Genomic DNA, 17501 nt, shown 5'->3' with positions numbered 1-17501 from the left:
TTCCCCAGCAACTGGTGCACATGGGCTTACTGAGAGACAGCACAAAGCCATCAGCACTAGTAGCCATCGAGACCCTTTTCTTTCAGGAATTTATTGAACCTCCTTTTAAAGCCATCCAAATTAGTGTCCATCTCTACATGGTAGTGAATTCCATAGTTTAACTCTGTGCTGTGTGAAGAAGTACCTTCTTTTATCTGCCCTGAATCTCCCACCAAACAGCTTCGTGGGATGACCCTGAGTTGTAGTATTATGGGAGGAGAAACATGTCTCCTTATCCACATTCTCCACACCATGCATAGTTTTGTACACCTCTATCATGTCTCCCGTTAGCCTCCTTTTTTCCAAGCTAAACAATCCCAGCTGCTGCAACCTTCCCTCACAGGGGAGATGCTCCAGCCCCTGAATCATTTGCGTTGCCCTTTTCTGCACTTTCCTCAACACTATAATATGTATAGACTTTGACCCCAGATTGTGTCTGAGTCAGTTTCATCGGGAAGGTGAAAACTAGATAAATCCCGATTTAAAGCAAACAAACAAATTTCTTACATCCCTAAGGGCGCACTTGCAAGGGAGTCTTTGGTGGGCAGCGTCCTTAACCCTTTGCTCACTGGGCCACACCTCCCACTCCAGGTCAGAAGCCAGCCCAGCAGATGCCCTCCACCGCCTGAGTCACACTTCCCTGCCCCCACGAGTACAGCAAGGGAAAAAAGGTGTCGGGAGGCCCTGGTTTCCTTTAGTTCTGTCATCTGCTGGAATTCCAGCCAGAAGCGTCTACTGGTGGGGATTGCTGCACATACCTGAGATTGGTTTTTGACAGAAACTGAGGAATAAAACTTTCATAACGAAGGAGCGACGGAAAACGTTTGCCCGAGTGCATAGAGGACAGGATGATTAAGGTTAGTGTCTGTTCTATGGCAATCCTGATATCCAGAGAACAGGCAAAAATTGAACACAGGAATCAAGATAGGTCAAGGGAGAAGGGGGAAGGCTGTGAAAGCCGGTACAGCCAATGGTGAGGGATGATGGGAATTGCAGTTCACAATATCTGGAGGGCCCACCCTGCTCTAGAACCTTCATTTTCTGTAGCAGAACCTACTGGCTCTGCTGAAGTAGAAAAACAGGCTCTTGTGAGGTACTACTTTTGAGATTAAACTAGTCAGAATTAAGATCTAATATGACTTGAATACCTTTCACAAATGAATAAGAACTTCTTTTCAAGGAGAACACTAATACTAGAACACTCTTTAATAATGAAATAATTTATTTTCTAACAGTTGAACAATACAGAAGTATACATATACACAGCAAGGTTGTCTAAAACATGTAGTTTCTAAAAATGCATGTGCTAACTGTAATAAAAAGCACCATTATATGGTCTTGACACAGGATTTGCAATAACGTGGTATTTACATTAGGAACTGAACATCTGGAAACTGAATTTCTATTTCCCCCTGTCTGCTGCTCTCCTGTTTAGGCTTCATTTTTATTTGGAAGACTCCAAAACTAAACTCAAGAGTTCAAAACAGCAAGTGTTGTCAAGAGCACCTATTTGATGAAAGTTCCTAGGTCAATCAAAAAGAACTGCACAAACATAAAGCCAAACTCCTCCAGGTGGGTCAAATCTTTGGGCACCTAAGAAGGGAACAGCTATGTTTCAGCAAGCATAACTAAGCCCTCCAGCAGATGACAGCCAGGGACAAGCTGACTCTTACGTGTCGTTCAACCAGATTATAATATTCAAAACAAACAAGTTTGCTAAAGTAAGTCTTGGTACACAGACATAGGAGCATAAAAGATTTTGTTTGCTCAGTAATTTGGGACAGCTTTCCCTCCAAACCAAAAGCATAACTGATTCACATAGCTGTTCAAAGAGCTTCAGATGGCCATAGTGAAACCAACCACTTGCATCAACTGAAAGCAAAAAAAAAAAATCTCTCTCAGATGAATGCAGCAAGAGAGAAAGAACACAATATATGTCAGCAGGGGAGCAAATGCATAACTAGATATAAAAAGCAGAATTCATCCCAATACAGTAAGTGTCAAAACCTGAAAATTGTTACCAAGGGGGCAAAATGAGGACTCTGAGTCCCAATATATTGCTACACTTTACACCAGATGCCTGTTTACTCTAATTAGGCAGTGAGCACTTAAAATCCCTCCCCCAGCCCCATTCACCCCTCCCTCCCAGAGAACACAGGGCTTCCTCTTTCTGGCTGTGTTTGCTATTGCAGATATTTAATTCTGGAGAGAAACAAGACAGATGGGGGTTTGGGGGAACGAGAGAAGGGCCCTATTGTGAGAACAAAGTGCTAAAATGGCATTTGGCAGCACGCAGACTGCTAATGCCCAGAGCTCTGGAATCTTGCAAGAGGCTGGAAAAGTTTGTGGCACCTAATTGTACATCTCAAATAAGTGCTCTGAATTTGGATCAAAAACCAACCCTGGAAAAAAGTTCAGCACCTTGAAAGCTCCGCTTTATTAAAAAACAAAACAAAGACAATACCATAATAAAAGATCTGGGTGTTCAACACTCAGGAAAAAGGTTCATCAGGTACAGACAATACTTTTAAGATACTTCAGACTGTCACTCTGACACCCATATTTATTTCTGATCAATAAGAGCACAAATTTTGGATTTCCATTTCCAATCAAGTGTGCTCCCTATCTACTGTGTGCACAGAAAGTTACCAAGTGCAACAGCATTGTGACCTTTTTAAGCATACACACGACTTCCAGCTGCAAACGCAGGCACAGAAACAACCCCAGCTCCCTTTTAACAACCTACAAAATTAATTTTCTGAAGCTTATTGAATAATAATGCTGGTGGATCAGTGAATTCGAGAGAAAGGCTGGCTGGACCAGAATGTTACACTTCTATGGCCCAGTTTACACATTACCGAAGCGCCATGGTTGCTGCTACTTCCATAGCTGCTCCCATGCCACTCTGGCAGTGTATGAAACTTCAGCTCATGTGGTTAGAAAGGAAAATTTGTGTGGTTATGCATCGCACCTTTGCTATGCAAACCTCACTAAAGTTGTGGGCAGGAGGTTGGACATTACTGGAGGCCACATAGACAATTGGGGCTATTTCTCCAGACTTGAAGTAGGTACAGCTATCTGAGGGGTGGGCTGGGTGAATAGCAAAGAGGACCACAGAAGTTTGGAGCTGCCAAGACTAGTCCTAGCCAAGACATTAAAAGATGTCCCTGGAGCCCACAGGACAATTTATTTTACTTATCTAGATGTTTCTGAAACACCACATACCTCTTTAGGTTAGTTTTGACATTAGTGCATGACTTGCAAAGTTCACTATTTTCTGTACCATCCAAGGACCACATCCAGACAGTGCAAAGATTAATTACTGATTCACAATAGGGACATCAAAATAAAATAGAATAAAATCCCACAGTATTTTACTAAAAAAAAAAAAAAAAGAGGATGGGCACAATCCACTAGGAATTTCTCCTGTTCAAAGTCCACTAAAATGAAAGCAGCTGCATACAACCATGGATGTGTCTGCTACTTCCACTTGTTTAGATATTGTTAGGGAAGGAGGAAGAGAAGGGGCAGTACCCAGGAGAAGTCAGGTGGACTGTGCCCAGTTATAATTAAGTCATAAAAGGCACATCAATTAAAAAACACATTAGACTGAATCCTTAAGACTCATTACTTCTAAAGTAAAGTACACAAATTTGTAGTTTAAATTTACCCCACCAAAATGCCCCCAAAATCTGAAGTTACTTTGAACCTTAAGGTGGCAACATGGAGTTGAATATGTGAGATAGTTTATGCAACTCATTAATAAAACAGAAGCTCAAAGGTCTTGGGCAAAAACATGTCGGAACAAAGGATCTCAGAGTGCAGCTACTCAACTTCTTTGAAGTTCACAGGTCTGAAGTTTTTCTGCTTGGACTCAAAGCCAGCTTATAAATGCAAGGTGGCCTCCGACAAGTAGGAGTTCAGTGCAAGTCTGCTGGACATCTGAAAATTCCAGCTGCATTTTTTTTTAAAAAAAAAAAAAAGATAGCACACTCAAAAGAAATAACTTTGGAGATCTTTAGCAATCCACTAGCCCCACTTCCCATCTAAAACATTTATCCAGAGATAGCTTCAAGCTTCTTGAGGGGAAAAAATCAAAATGTATTTTTATGTTGTTTAGAACTTTGACAGTGGATTTTGGCAGCTCCGCCATAACCTGCAAGTAAGCCTGAATTAGAAGCTAAATAAGCTACACAGCCCTTTTAAAGTGAAGTGACATTAAGTTGCTTAACTGGCTCTCAGGTGTCCTCTAAGTGCTGGGTGGCAGCTATAGCTGCATATGGAAAATCAAAATTAAAAGCCATTAGGAGTTGGCCAAGGGGGTTGGGTGGGGACGGACAATATTAATGTTCAAAGGAAAAAGAAGGAGACTAAGGACATCTCAGTTAGTAGACCATGACATATAAAGTTTCCTAAACATCTATAAAAGCACAAGTTCATATTACATTAACTTTATATATAAAAATGAATAAATACTATTTATAGACCACATGTTATGTACATTTGTGTGTGCTCTATATAGGTTACGTGAAGAATGCTGTTGACATGGGACACCCAAGACTGTGCGAAAGGGGGGGCAGAAAAGAGGAAAGCCTGATGGTCAAAACCCAAAATCCCCACTGAAGCCACTTTCAGAGGGCTACCAAATAATTTAAACAGGCAAGGAAGTGCTAGAATGCTAAGAGGGCACCACAGAATTACTTTAATGCCGTCTCCTCAGTCATTAACTCAAAGCTAGCACAGCTAACTTCGTCACTCGGTTATTGCTGAATTTTTAAGTAAACAAATTGGACTAGAACCAAGTATACAAATGAGGCATAATTCTTTTGTGCTAAAGGGATTGAGATCAGCTTTGTTCATCTCTCTGAGGTAGAAATAATTGTCCCAGAGACAAGAAGCAGGAATTAGCAGCTACAAAAGCTGCTAGGAACAAAAGGTCAACGTTGCTGTCGATGCAAAGACATTATAATAAAGATTGCACAGGAGTAGTATTTGGTCTTTTGACACAAAGGTATAGAGATGTGTTTGAGCGAAGGCACCCTAATAGGGTAATCAGCTAAAAGTGAAAAGAAAAAACACACCCCCTCCAACCCGCTCCAGCACAATTCTATTCCTGAAATATTTCTGCCAAACTTCATTTTAATCTCTCCATTGCCAATCTCAAACCTAGCTCTGTGGGACTTACTGAGAAGGGTGGCTCAGCATTTCAAATCCAAAGGGAGCTTTGATTCCATGCTGGCAGGAGTGCCTCAGAGACGGCTATGTTACAACTGCATTTGCTTGGGACACTTCAGTGGTTGGGAAGTTCCACTGCATAATTCCCTAGCAGAAACTTACAATGCTTTGTATATCTGTCAATGCCAATTTTCAGCTCTGAATGACAAGAAAGCAGAATTTCTCCTATAGAGGTCACATTTGAGGAATAGTGGCTAGTCTGGCTACAGTTTCCAAACACCTTACTTTATGATCTCCCATCTTCCCACCTCATGGTGAAAAGGTTCTTCTAGAATGTTAAGCAATAGCAGCACAGGCAAAAAGTGTTTGTTGCTATTACTGCAACAATATTCTTGGGTTCTTAGAAATTTGATTGGAATGTTCAGTCTCATAGAGATGAGTTTACTGACAGAAAAGAGAAGCTAGTGGATGCCATCAGATGTGTGCTCCAGAGAGTAGCTTGTAACCCACAACCCTATGCACTGTTTTCAGACTTAGGCAAAGCAGATTTTGGTAATGTTGGTGGTACAAGAAGTTTACGTGCAAGAGAATTGTGGGACGGTCCAACATACTACCTAGTAGGATCCAACAAGGAAACAGCAATGGATGAGGAAAAGGCGACTGGCTCCTTATAGACTGAGACAGGCCTTAAGATTGTTCTGCAGCTTTATTCTCTTAATGCCGGCGCTTGAATACCCCTCATCGCTGCAGACACTCTGCAGGCTTCCTCTTTCATCTGAATCACTTGGACTGCTGCTGCTCCAGTCCAGGTCACCCGTTAGATAGTCTGTGCTTTCCACATCCACATCAATTTCTTCTGCAACACAAATGCAATGTCACTTGGGTAAAACAGACAGCATTTGCTCCCTAACAGAGCAAGTAATATTTGGGCATGAAAGCAGGGGCTCAACTCCCATAACACCCACGACCTACCTCTGTCTGAATCTGATCGCTCAGAAGAAACTGTTGACCCTACACTGTCCATTCTTATTCGCTCAATGCCCAGTTTCTCCAACTGCCTTTTCAGGTGCCGCTGTTCTCGTTGCAACTGATCTATTTGGTGTACTGCTTTTCTGTCATAGTCTTCAAGTTTCTGTTGAAGAAAACACACAATTGGGTGCCAAACTTAAAAATTAGCACGAGTTCTTCAGGACAATGAAACTAGCTTAAGGGGAACTTATTAGCTTTACCTGTTATCCATTTTCTAGCTATGATACCAGCTATTTCCATTTGTCACCACTCACATCTGAAAGGTGCCTAATATAATTTTCCAAGCAATTTGAAGGCCGCCTTTAAAAGCATGTTGACCTTTTTCCAGAGGTGGATAGGTATTATCTTTGCCACCTACCTGTCTACTTCAAGTGTCTGCCAAGGTTTAATGTCTGCATGTATTCTTCCAACGTGGCAGCTATGTTAACTTAAATATTATGACAACATTTTTTTCTTCCCCCTACTATAACAATGGTGTGGTAGATAGAAACCTACTCCAAATATCTTCATCAATGGGGTAACAATGTTCTTTGGGAAGGTAAAATTTGAAACTCCTATTACACTTTTGTTATATATTTGAAAAAGAAAAAATCTAAGTACATATTTCAAAATAATGAGCTTTTTACATGGGGTGCAAAATACTCCATGAGAATGTCAGACTCAACTCACCTTTATGTGCAATTTCGCTTTTGTTAGTAAACTCAGCGTAGTATGTCTACTGGATTCCGGTCCCAGGGGCACCAGCCCTTTAAGCTTCTCCAGACACAACCGCAGATGAGCACGTCTGTTAACCAAGATTCACATATGTTAACACTGCAAGATCAACAATTTGGAGATGTTTATTATGGACACTTCTGCAATATACCATTAAGGTATTAGGGCAGATTAATATGAAGCTTAGAAGTAAGTTGGGAATAAAGTTCATAACTGTCTCAGTCCATTTTGATTACAGCATCTTTTAAAAGTTGCCCAACTGAGGAAAGGAGAACTGTTCTAAATGTACTTTGGCATAACAGATGCCATCAGCATACAAAGTCCCATCTCAAAATATGAGCTTCAATGCACCAGGAAGCCATTCAACTCTAGACAATGTTCTCACGTTTTAATTAAAAAGCTACTTCAGTGCTACCTCATCTAGTCATACAGGAAAGTTTGTAGGTGAGTGATGATGAGTGATGACCAGCATTTTAACTAAAGCAGGGTGGGGAACCCTCAGGCCCAGGGGCCAAATCCAGCCCACTTGGGTTCACTTTGTAGTTCCCCAGCTTGTGTGTAATTCCCCCCTCTGCATTTTAAAAGGCTGAAATGCCTCTCCTAAGGCTTAGCTACAGGCAATAAGAGCTTTCAGGTAAAATGTGCTGGCAGTTTTGGCCCCGCCCCCTTTGCCTTCAGCACCACCCACCACTGGAATATGGCCCTCGAGAGATTCTCCAGCTGAAAGAGGTTCTGCAACCCTGAACTAGAAAGGAAATGATTACTTGCTTGTCACTTTGCCTTATGGCCCCCAGTTGCTTGAGAGTCTCCAAGTAAGAAGCCATGTGTTTAGTTTTAGTGTTCTGCAAGCAGCCGTTACACGAAGTGGTGCTAGTCCTCTCTCTGTTAATAGTCGTTTTCCGTAGACATTATGGTAAAACATTTGAATGTTCTAGACAGAACATTGGTCCACCTAGCCCATTGCTGCCTATTTTGACCAGCAGCTACTTTGTAAGATCTCATACACAGATTCTTTCCCAATCCTTCTATCTGAGATCCTCTTAACTGGAGATGTGAGGGACTGAACCTGTGATCTTGTGCATGCAAAGGCTCTACCATGGAACAATGGCCTTCTCCTGTTTGTGTCAATTTCAAGCACCAAATGCTAATGTTTACTAGAAACATTTTAGGCCAGGATAGACAGAAATTTGCTGACATATCCTAAGGTTAACTGAGTGCCTTTTAACAATCACATTTAAGCCTTATTTCCATTTACTAATAAGGATTGTATTTATCATGGCTTGTTACACTGGATTACATTTTAATAATTTGCTTTTTACTAAAACTTCATTATGCCCTTGAGATATTGACATGGTAAGTTACAATTTAATGAAAAGTTACCCCTCGTTGCTTGGAAGAAAAGGCAGCTTTGTTTTTATTCTCAATGCCAGTAACACACTGGAACCAAATGCAATCTGGAAAAACATAACTTTAACTCACAGCTGTACTCAGGTGCCCACAAATGTTGCCACAGTAACCATGGCAACCATGAATTTAAGTCTGGGAATCAGTATCCAACTAGTGGCTGTGGTATTTTGCCTTTCCAAAAAATGGCACTTGCCCTACTGAGCAGGTAATCGTCCTGCCACTCTAGCTTCTGCCATGGTCCTTAAAGCTGCAAGGTCCCTGCAGTCCTCCGTTTAAATGACTGAGTGGGAACTGGTTTCGTTTTTAAACTTTGTTACTGCCCACTTCTGTATGTGCCTTTTTCACTCTCCCTAGCCTTTCCACTTCAGCAGAACCCTTCTTTTTTCTCCTATGGATATCAGAAAAAATAGAGTTTTATACCAACTCAAGCCAACCATCCCTCCTTCCTGAGACTGATTAAAAATAAATACATGTTTTTAAAGAATACGGTGTGAAGGACAGAGCTGATGCAACAGTTTAACAGAAAAACCTAGAGTAGACTTCTGTGGAAGGAAGGATCAATGTTTACAGGCCTTTTTTATGCAGGTATTGAAAAGAGATTTCTGCTCGGCTTTCCCTAGGCACAAATGAAGCCTTGTGTAAAGTTGGGTACCCAAGTAAAAAAGAGTTGTGTGTGCATGCATGGCTGAAGTATTTTGTGAGGGCCATGATTGGGAAAAGTCAAGGCTGGGTTGGCGAAGGAGACTGTTCTTTAGTTGCATACAGTATACTTGCAAGGTTGTCAGCAAAGAAAGAAGTCCTGGGACAAAGGCCTGTGAAGATATGTCATTTGTTCCTTACATCCTTTTTTTTTTAATTTGGAAAGAGGAGAACTGGCTGCATTTGGCACTCTGCCTGTGTTCAGAGGCACTTTTAATATATTCCAATTGGGTAGTAGAAATAACGTTAGGGTAAATGAAAACCCTGGTTGCATCAATTAAAACTTGCTATCATGGATTAGTTGATCAATTAAAGCTTGCAATTCTAAACAAAAATATATTTACTAAAGGCACTGTACAAGAGTATTATTAGACCTCAAACACAGGCTTTGTGTAGCTGTCTGTCACTGGGCAAATATTGAGTATTAATGTCAAATGGAGTGCAACCTAATCGTCTATTTTCTTCTGGTACCTGATGCAGCAGAATAGTACTCTTAGCAGGCAAACTATCTCTAAACTCAACTCAGTTTGGAGTGCTGATACTAAGTGAGCAAGGAGCATGCCTTAAAATCAGAGACAGTGACCTAGAGAGTATTGTTTGGAAGGGAAAATATGACTACATCATGCCTATATCATTTTGAACTGCAGCTCTGAAGCCATTTTATTGTATCATGAGATTTATTGGTTAAACCAGTTAAATTTTCCTGCTTTACTTATTGTAATTACTTTGGAAATGTTTTGGGAGGCGGTTTGCTAATAGTTGCTGAAGAATATTTTTTGTATGAAGTGCTCCATGAACATTAACCTCCATGAAGTTAAGTGGTTCCGTATTCTCTAGGCTTTGCTAACTTCTTTTCATAACCATGAACTCATCATATGTAACATCTCAAATTAAGCTCTGATTTCTACAAGAGATATGTAGCCAACTTCTAAATGTTTAACAAGCCTATTAAAAAGCCTCAGAACAGGTCATGTCAAGAATCATCTCCCCATAAACATATACACTAAGCTTACATTCCAGCCTCAAGCAACGTCAATAGAAATACAAGTATTTGTACCCATCACATGGTAAGCCGAAGATAAATATCCACTACCTAGCCGTTCCAATATATTCACCCACCACCTCAAGAACATGCCAATTAAGCTTCCTGAAAATGAGCAATGTAAACCAAGTCTTCAGCAGACCTCCAGATGCTCTACCTGGGTGAACCCAATCACACGTAGGAATGTCAAACTGGACCTAAAACAGTTAACCTAAGCCTCATCTTGGCAAGGCCTCATGTGATACCTCCCACATTCTTTTGATAGTCAGAGAACTGTACTCAAAGGGAACGTCAATAGGCAAACCATGAACTATTCCCTGTGGTGCAAGTCTTTTGAAGTGAAGTATGCCAGTTGGAAAATTAAAAACCTCACTAGATTAGCAACATAATACAAAGGTTGCTAGTACATGTGGTTGGAATGAACTAAGCAAACACCTCTTGGGCATTAGTCTCCTCCTGAAGACCAAGAAGGAGTAAAGCTGTTAAGGTGCAACTATTATTCCCACCCACCCATATTTTTCCCTCAGAACTTTCTGGTCCTTGTTCTCTAGAGGACTCTCAATATCAGGATGGATAGTTTCATGACATACATTGGCTATCCAAACTTGACTTTGAGGTGATAGTCCCTAATTATCTAAAGGTACTTAAGCATCAAAAGGCTGAAGAAGACCATTTTCTGGGCAGAAGTATGCTCATTTCAATGAGTGATTCCCAATGGATTACAGCTAGACATTGCACTGGTATGAAGCCTTTCTACTTAGCCATTCTTGCCACACACAAGCATGTGTAATTCTGCATACTGGAAGTCACCACCCAGAAAAACCAGCTTCCCCAAACTGAACTCTTTAGCTAAAACACCACTGCTTTAATTCACTTCAACAAGGTCCTCTAAAAGTTAAGAAGAGGGCACGGCTACTTCTGGGATTAATTATAATTTACAATGACTTTTTGAAAACTCACCTGTTCTTCTCCATTTCATTGTGAGTTGATCTTAAGAGAAGCAGGGAGAGAGAGACAGATTAGTTTAACCATTTTCAGTTGACAGTCATGGAGTTAACATGCTGTTGTAAAGTCTACAAATACAGGAGTTCTACTAGCTGCTCACCATTACAAGACTTTAAGGAAACTGCTGGATATCAAGTCACTGTTAAGAACAGGGCTCCTGCACAGGAGTCTTCAAATTAGGTGCTACAACTGCATTATGATTTGTATGCAATTACATCTGCCCTTCACATGGATCTTTACTCCTCATAAAGGTTCTCTGTTTTGCTGAAAGGTGAGGCAAAATAATCTTCTGTATACTTTGCCATCACCTGTTTTGCAAGTAAATATTCATACAAGAATAGTACAAGTCCAGTAAGACTTGGGTTCTTTTTTAATCTAACAATTTCCCAGAACATAGATTAAGCCAGCAACTGCTTGGACTAGTTTGAAGATTTATTCAAGCCTTCTTCCTAATGTCCTTGCAAACTTTGATTGTAAGGATGAGAAAGAACTATTCTGTGGACTCCCAGCTTAACTTCAACATGTATTTAAAACTGAAAGTGCAACCTAAACTAAAGTATGTCACATGCTAGTTCTTTGAATTACTCACTCTCGTGATGCCCATGATTCCATTTAACATATATGGGATAAGAGCAGTCTCCAAAACATGTGGTGTATTCATGAAGAGCAGTGTAGAACCCAAACATGTTGCACGAATTTAGAATGGGTAAACAGATGACATTTTTTTCCGATGGGCCAAATGCCTTTTAAGACTCCCACTGTTGTGCCTACAGGCAAGACTGAAATGTTTTCTTGTGAATTAGAAACCTCTGTCAAGCTTGTATATGCTCATTTGCATTACTACATACACATCAGCAACACCCGCTAAATGAGAGTGACCAGGATTCCATGAGCATTAACATATATCTTATCATACAATCACTGAGCCTAGCAGCTGAATAGAATGGCATGCTCACCCCAAATGTGACCACACATTCTTGTTAAAACCAGGCAAAAAAGGATTTACTGGTGGGAAACCTCAGCAAGAGCAGCTAATTCTCTCCACTACACCAAGGAACTAATGTGGACAGCGTCGCCCACCTTGAAGAAAGAATTTACGAATTTCATTTAAAAAATGTACATGATTCTATTCTACTCTGAAAGATTCCAGATCTATGCAACACAATCAATATACACATTCAATTGCATTAGTTACTCAGCAAAAACACCCAGTCTAGATCCATATTTGAACCTGTGCTTTTGCTTGTTTTGACACCATTTTGTACACATGCAGTGAGGATTATACACTTCCCTGAAGAATTGCAACTCATGTAAGGTTCAAATTAACAAGAGGGAGTGAGGGAGAGAAGGGGCTTCATACTGAAACTCCACTTTCCATGCCACTCTCCAAATGTCAGAACATCATGTACTCATCTCAAGACCACTAACCTCTGACACAACAGGGTGATTTAAGGACAAAGTTTCAACTGGGTACTTCCTGATTCTTGGCCATCTCATAAGCCTGAAAATAGTTTGTCCCCAGATATGTAAACAGAGAACATGAACAAGTATTAGCGAGCTAACACTTAAATCTACTAGCTTTAAAAAATGACCATACTTCCAACTAGGACTTCTGAAATTGCTTCTCACTTTAGCTACTTAATTTGGATAAAGTAAATCCCAGTAACTTTATTCTGTTCCAGAAGACCCCCAAGAGTTTATCAGGTTCACCTGTCTCTACAGGGCTGAGCAAGCTAGAGCCCTCAACCTAATTTCATGCAGCCCACAGCCTAATTTCAAAAGTCCCCTGTATGCAAGCAGTTCAGATCCTTGGCAAGAGTGATCTATCCCTCCCTTGTCAGCCCATTGCATGGGAAGGGAGTGGGGGGGGGGGAGTTGGCAGAAAGAAAAAAGAGGTGACCCATCCATCTTTGGCTCTGGCCTCACTTACCACCAATATGGCCTGCTCACCATTCAAAAGATTACCCACAAAGGAATGCAGCCCTCAAGAGAAAAAAGGCTGCCCACTCATGCTTTAATTAAAAATGAAAAAGAGGCAAGTGTTCAGCAATGATCTAAAGAATTTTCAATACATTTTATTCTACCAGGCATTTGACCTGGGAAGTGGGGGAATAAGTACATTGATCCTTATTTTAAGCTTATTTTACCTGCCATCACTGCCTGTTTTACTTTGATATGTGTATATGTTAATTGTTGATTTAACAAGCTGCAAACCACTCTTAGCACTGTTTTGCCTTTAAGAGTAGGATATAAAATGTCCATAATACACCTTTCCAAGAAGTTTTGAATATGTAATATAAATAACCTATTAAAAAGCAGTCATTTTGTGCAACAGGCATAGATATTTTTTTTGCAAAAAGGTAGAGCAACATATGCTAGTAGTTCTTGTGCAAGAGGATTCCAAACATGTTTACACCAAAGTAAATCCCATTTTGTCAAAACAGTTTACTCTTTAGTAAAAGTGTGTTTACAATTACAGCTTTAATGTGCTTCCAGTTCTTGTTGGCTTTAGATAAGGTACAAGCAATGAAGATCCATTTTTTAAAACACCAACACCCTCCTGATTTCTTTTTTAAAACTGGCTTTCAGAAATCTAACCATGCATTGGGATATGGATATAATAACTACGAACATTTCTAACAAATTAATTTGAATATTTGGAGTGACCAGGTGCCTTTTTTGAGAAGGGTATCTCAAGATTCTTAGAGTGGAGCACATATTTAAGGGATTCAATCAAACCTCAGCAGGAGAAATAGGTTATGCTTTCCCAAAATATTTTTGATAAGACATTTAATCTGACATTTCAATTGTAACATTCCAGTATGTCATTTAAGAGACAAATATGAAACTAACAAGAAATAAAAGTGAAACTACCATGCATGAGGAACCTAGTGAACATGAGAACTTTGACACCACAACATGATCTATAGAAACCAACCCTTTAATAAAGACTAGTAACATACACAGGTTACTGCTATGATTGTCCTGAAAATGGCCTTTTCCCATGCTGACCCTACAAAAGCAGGACAATACAGGTAGAGCATCACATTTTCCATTACCTGCTACTACTGCTGTATTTCTTGGACTTGTTTCTTCGTTTTAAGACATCTCTGTCCTTGGTGCTGTAAGGTAACATAGAAGCATAGCCATGCTCAGCTTCTGGAAGGAAAACACACCAAACATTTGTTTCATTATTAACCTTTGCCTAAAAAGAAGTATCATAAGTGTATTGGCAGAGTCATCTGAATCACAGAATCATGGAGTAGTAGAGTTGGAAGGGGCCTATAAGGCCATTGAGTCCAACCCCCTGGCTCAATGTTTTAACACAGAAATACAGAACACATTCTTTTAAATATTCCTACCCACAGAATCATTATACAAGTCATGAGCGCTAGCCCCACTTTCAAAATGCCTCTCAGTCATTAACTCAGTATATAGCCTCAGGCAAGCCCATATTCTCTTTGTCTCAGCACCCTCATGTTTAATATGGCAACACTGCCACTGCCTTACCTCACAAGGCTGCTGTAAGGATTACTAAAATATTGCATATGAGGTTTTTTTTTGAACATCTGACAGATTCTAATTATGCTGCTGCTGGACCAGTTAGTCTGACAAGAGGTGGGGGGAGGTGTGAATTGGCCAGTATTTGTTTGACATAGGAAAAATACCTACAGAGGATGCAGAGGGTTGGGGGGGGAGAGATTATGCAACTGTACTGAATAAAAAAACCCTGGCACGGCCATAGACACTTGCCCCTGCCCTGCCCGGGGGAGGCAGGTGTCTGTTGGAGGAAATGCAGAAGAGATAAGGCCTATTTTAGACGTCAGGTTACAACCCTGGGGAATTCCTGCAGAATCCGGCTGCTACACAGCAGTGAGAGAAAGGGCCACGTTGCCTGGCATTTATATGGCTTTACAGAGCACTTGATCTACGGCATTTATAACCACAGGAGGCCTGTTTTTTCGCCACCCAGGGCAACGGTTGAGGATAGAACAGGCTCCCACTTTCAATGGCTTCAAACGCCTTTGTAAGGCGTTTTTATTTTCACGAGAGCCCGGGGAGGGGGTGGTTTAAATTGGGGGCCCGAGGGCTTTTAATGGTTTGAGGGTGAGGGTTTTAAATGGAATTGTTTTAATGTGGGTTGAGGGTTTTTAATGGAATTGTTTTATAGGTTATTGTAAAGCGCCTCGATGCCAGAAATGGTGAAGCGGCACTATAAAAACGCTTTAAATAAATAAATAAATAAATAAATAGAAGTGGAGGCGCGGGGGAGAGAACAAAAGCAGGGCATCGATCGCTGTGCACCCCACGGAGCAAGCAGGGAGAGCTCGCTTCTTGCACGAGAAGGGGGCGTGTGGGTCCCGTCCTGCACTGGGCCCGGTTTTGCAACCTACGGGGGTGAGAGCAGACCCCGTCCCCGCCTCGCTCCTTGACCAGGCCGATGCCAGCGGGGCTGGGAGAAAGGGAGCCTCTGGGCCGCCGCCGCGTCCTCCTCCTCCTCCTCCTCTCGAGCAGGCTCCAAAGAAAGGAAATCTGCGGAGGAGGAGGAGGAGGAGGAAGCGTCGCGCCCCCGGCCACCCCTGCCGCCCCCTCCCCCTCCGGCGCTTTCGGGGACTTGTTTTCGGCCTCCTCGCGCAGGAGGCGGGCTGCGGCTTCTCCGCTCCGCTCCAGCGGCGCATTGTTTCGCTTCAGGATCCGAGCGCCACCAGCCGCCTCGGGAGGGGCTTCGGGGCAGCAGAAGAGAAAGGGGACGCAAGGCGGACGTGGCTCGGAAACAGCAGCGGGGAGGGGCGCCCTCGCCAGCCAGCCAGCCGGCCCACGCGAGGCCCGCCGCGGAGGGGGGCAGGAACACAGGCCCGCTCCGGCGGCCCCCTCGGCCAGGGCCAGCGAGCGGGACGGAGGTGGGGAAGGACGCGGCCGGGGGCCAGAAGCCGGCGGCGCGGGGCGCTCTCTTCCGTCGCCTCAGGCGGAGGCGCCCGGCGGGGCTAGGAGGAGACCGGGGGTGAGGAGGAGGAGGAGGAGACCGGGGGCCGGGCACAGAGGTCGCCGCCGCCGCCGCCCCCTTCCCCCCCCCGGCGCCTACCTCGCTCTCTCCGCTCCAGGAACTCGGCCGCCTCCAGCAGCATCTGGATGTTCTCGCGCACCTGGGCGGCAGTCGCCATTTTGCCCCCTTCCCGCTCGCGTCGGTCCCGCCGGCTGCTTCGTCCCTGCTCCGGAGCCGCTCGGCCGCAGCAACAGCCAGGGCGCCTCTTCGTCCGCCTCCTCCAGCGGCCACAGCGCGAGTGTGTGTTTACCCCACCTCAGCCTGACAGACTCGACGCAACCAAACCCTCCCCCGCTTCAACCGCAGCTGAACCCAGTGCCTCCTCAGCGCGGCGCGGATTGGGTAGCGACGACCCGTCTCCGCCCCCGCCATGGTGTGATTGGCTCCCCGAGAGACAGGAAAACAACACGCCCCGCCCCGCCCGCGGTGATGCCTTGTCATTGGCCTCCTTTGTTCATTAGCCCGCCCTTCGTCTCTCCCGAGGTTTTATACCGTCGGTTGGCTCAGCTGTCCTAAAACCCGGCCCCCGTGTATCACCGTTCTGATTGGGCAAGCCTTAGAAGCACGCCCCCGTGACAGTTCCGCGATGCCGCCCCTTTCGCCTACGCTAGGGTCCCATTGGTCAGGGTTTTCAAAGCAACGCCCTAAAATGGTTCTGATAGGGCTAATCCGTATTTTTGGCCTGGTTGGATTGGCCAGCGCATCCCGGACCCACCTATTATTGTGTTGCTGTTAGCGTTTCGCCCCGCCCACTGTCCACGTGTTTCTGCCATTCTGGCCGGACAATTAGGCTGGGCTGTTGGGGGAGGAACAGGCCTGAGCACCAGGACGGGGAGGGGAAACCCTGGGCCTGGCAGGGCCTTGTTCAGCCTCGCCTGCAGCACCAGGCGGAGAACGCAGGGAGGGGGGAGCCAGCTAGGAGCCACGAGCCCCTCGCGAGAAGGGCGAGCCCGAACTGCAAGCGGCCTGTTGTCCGCGCTGGAGCTTGGCAACGATAAAGGCCCAGCCACCAAACGCTCCAAGAGTTGCAAGAATTCCTGAGCGTGGAACTGCAAAACGAGGCACCAACATCTAATTTGGCATTATACAGCCACCACTGCTGCTGTTCCCAAAGCTGAAGGCAGCAGGAGTAGAAGCAGCTTACTGACACACAGAAGTTCTTGTTCGGTCTTCAACCAGCTTTAACTTAGATCAGCCTTCCTCAACCTGGGGCGCTCCAGATGTGTTGGACTACAACTCCCAGAATGCCCCAGGCAGCTGGGCATTCTGGGAGATGCAGTCCAACACATCTGGAGCACCCCAGGTTGAGGAAGGCTGACTTCGATGCTCCCAACCTAGCAGGAGTCT

General features: G+C 43.6%; 1 protein-coding gene across 2 annotated transcripts; it reads right to left on the bottom strand.

The window, feature by feature from the left end:
- Positions 1-1243: 1243 nt before the first annotated feature.
- Positions 1244-16314, bottom strand: MXD1 (MAX dimerization protein 1). 2 transcript variants are annotated; one of them, XM_063139545.1, is made up of 6 exons: positions 16194-16314; positions 14170-14269; positions 11066-11095; positions 6913-7027; positions 6187-6346; positions 1244-6070 (listed from the first exon to the last, which is right to left on the bottom strand). In XM_063139545.1, the coding sequence occupies exons 1-6, from the start codon at positions 16270-16272 to the stop codon at positions 5883-5885; spliced, it is 672 nt and encodes a 223-aa protein (XP_062995615.1). In that variant the 5' UTR covers positions 16273-16314; the 3' UTR covers positions 1244-5882. The 2 variants fall into 2 exon arrangements, with proteins under 2 accessions (XP_062995615.1, XP_062995616.1); XM_063139546.1 differs by having other exon boundaries at positions 1244-6067.
- Positions 16315-17501: the final 1187 nt, after the last annotated feature.

Source organism: Elgaria multicarinata, chromosome 12 (genome assembly GCF_023053635.1).
Source record: "Elgaria multicarinata webbii isolate HBS135686 ecotype San Diego chromosome 12, rElgMul1.1.pri, whole genome shotgun sequence".
Lineage (NCBI taxonomy): Eukaryota > Metazoa > Chordata > Lepidosauria > Squamata > Anguidae > Elgaria > Elgaria multicarinata.
Note: the sequence above shows the minus strand (reverse complement) of the source record. Positions and strands in the feature narration are given on the sequence as shown.

What these genes read in the sequence shown, in the direction of transcription:
- MXD1 (XM_063139545.1), bottom strand. Translation starts at nt 16,272, where the DNA reads ATGGCGACTGCCGCCCAGGTGCGCGAGAACATCCAGATGCTGCTGGAG. An exon ending in AAGCGAAATTGCACATAAAG is followed by an intron (nt 6,347 to 6,912) that starts GTGAGTTGAGTC and finishes TTTCTTCAACAG; the next exon opens with AAACTTGAAGACTATGACAG. An exon ending in GCGATCAGATTCAGACAGAG is followed by an intron (nt 6,071 to 6,186) that starts GTAGGTCGTGGG and finishes TTTGTGTTGCAG; the next exon opens with AAGAAATTGATGTGGATGTG.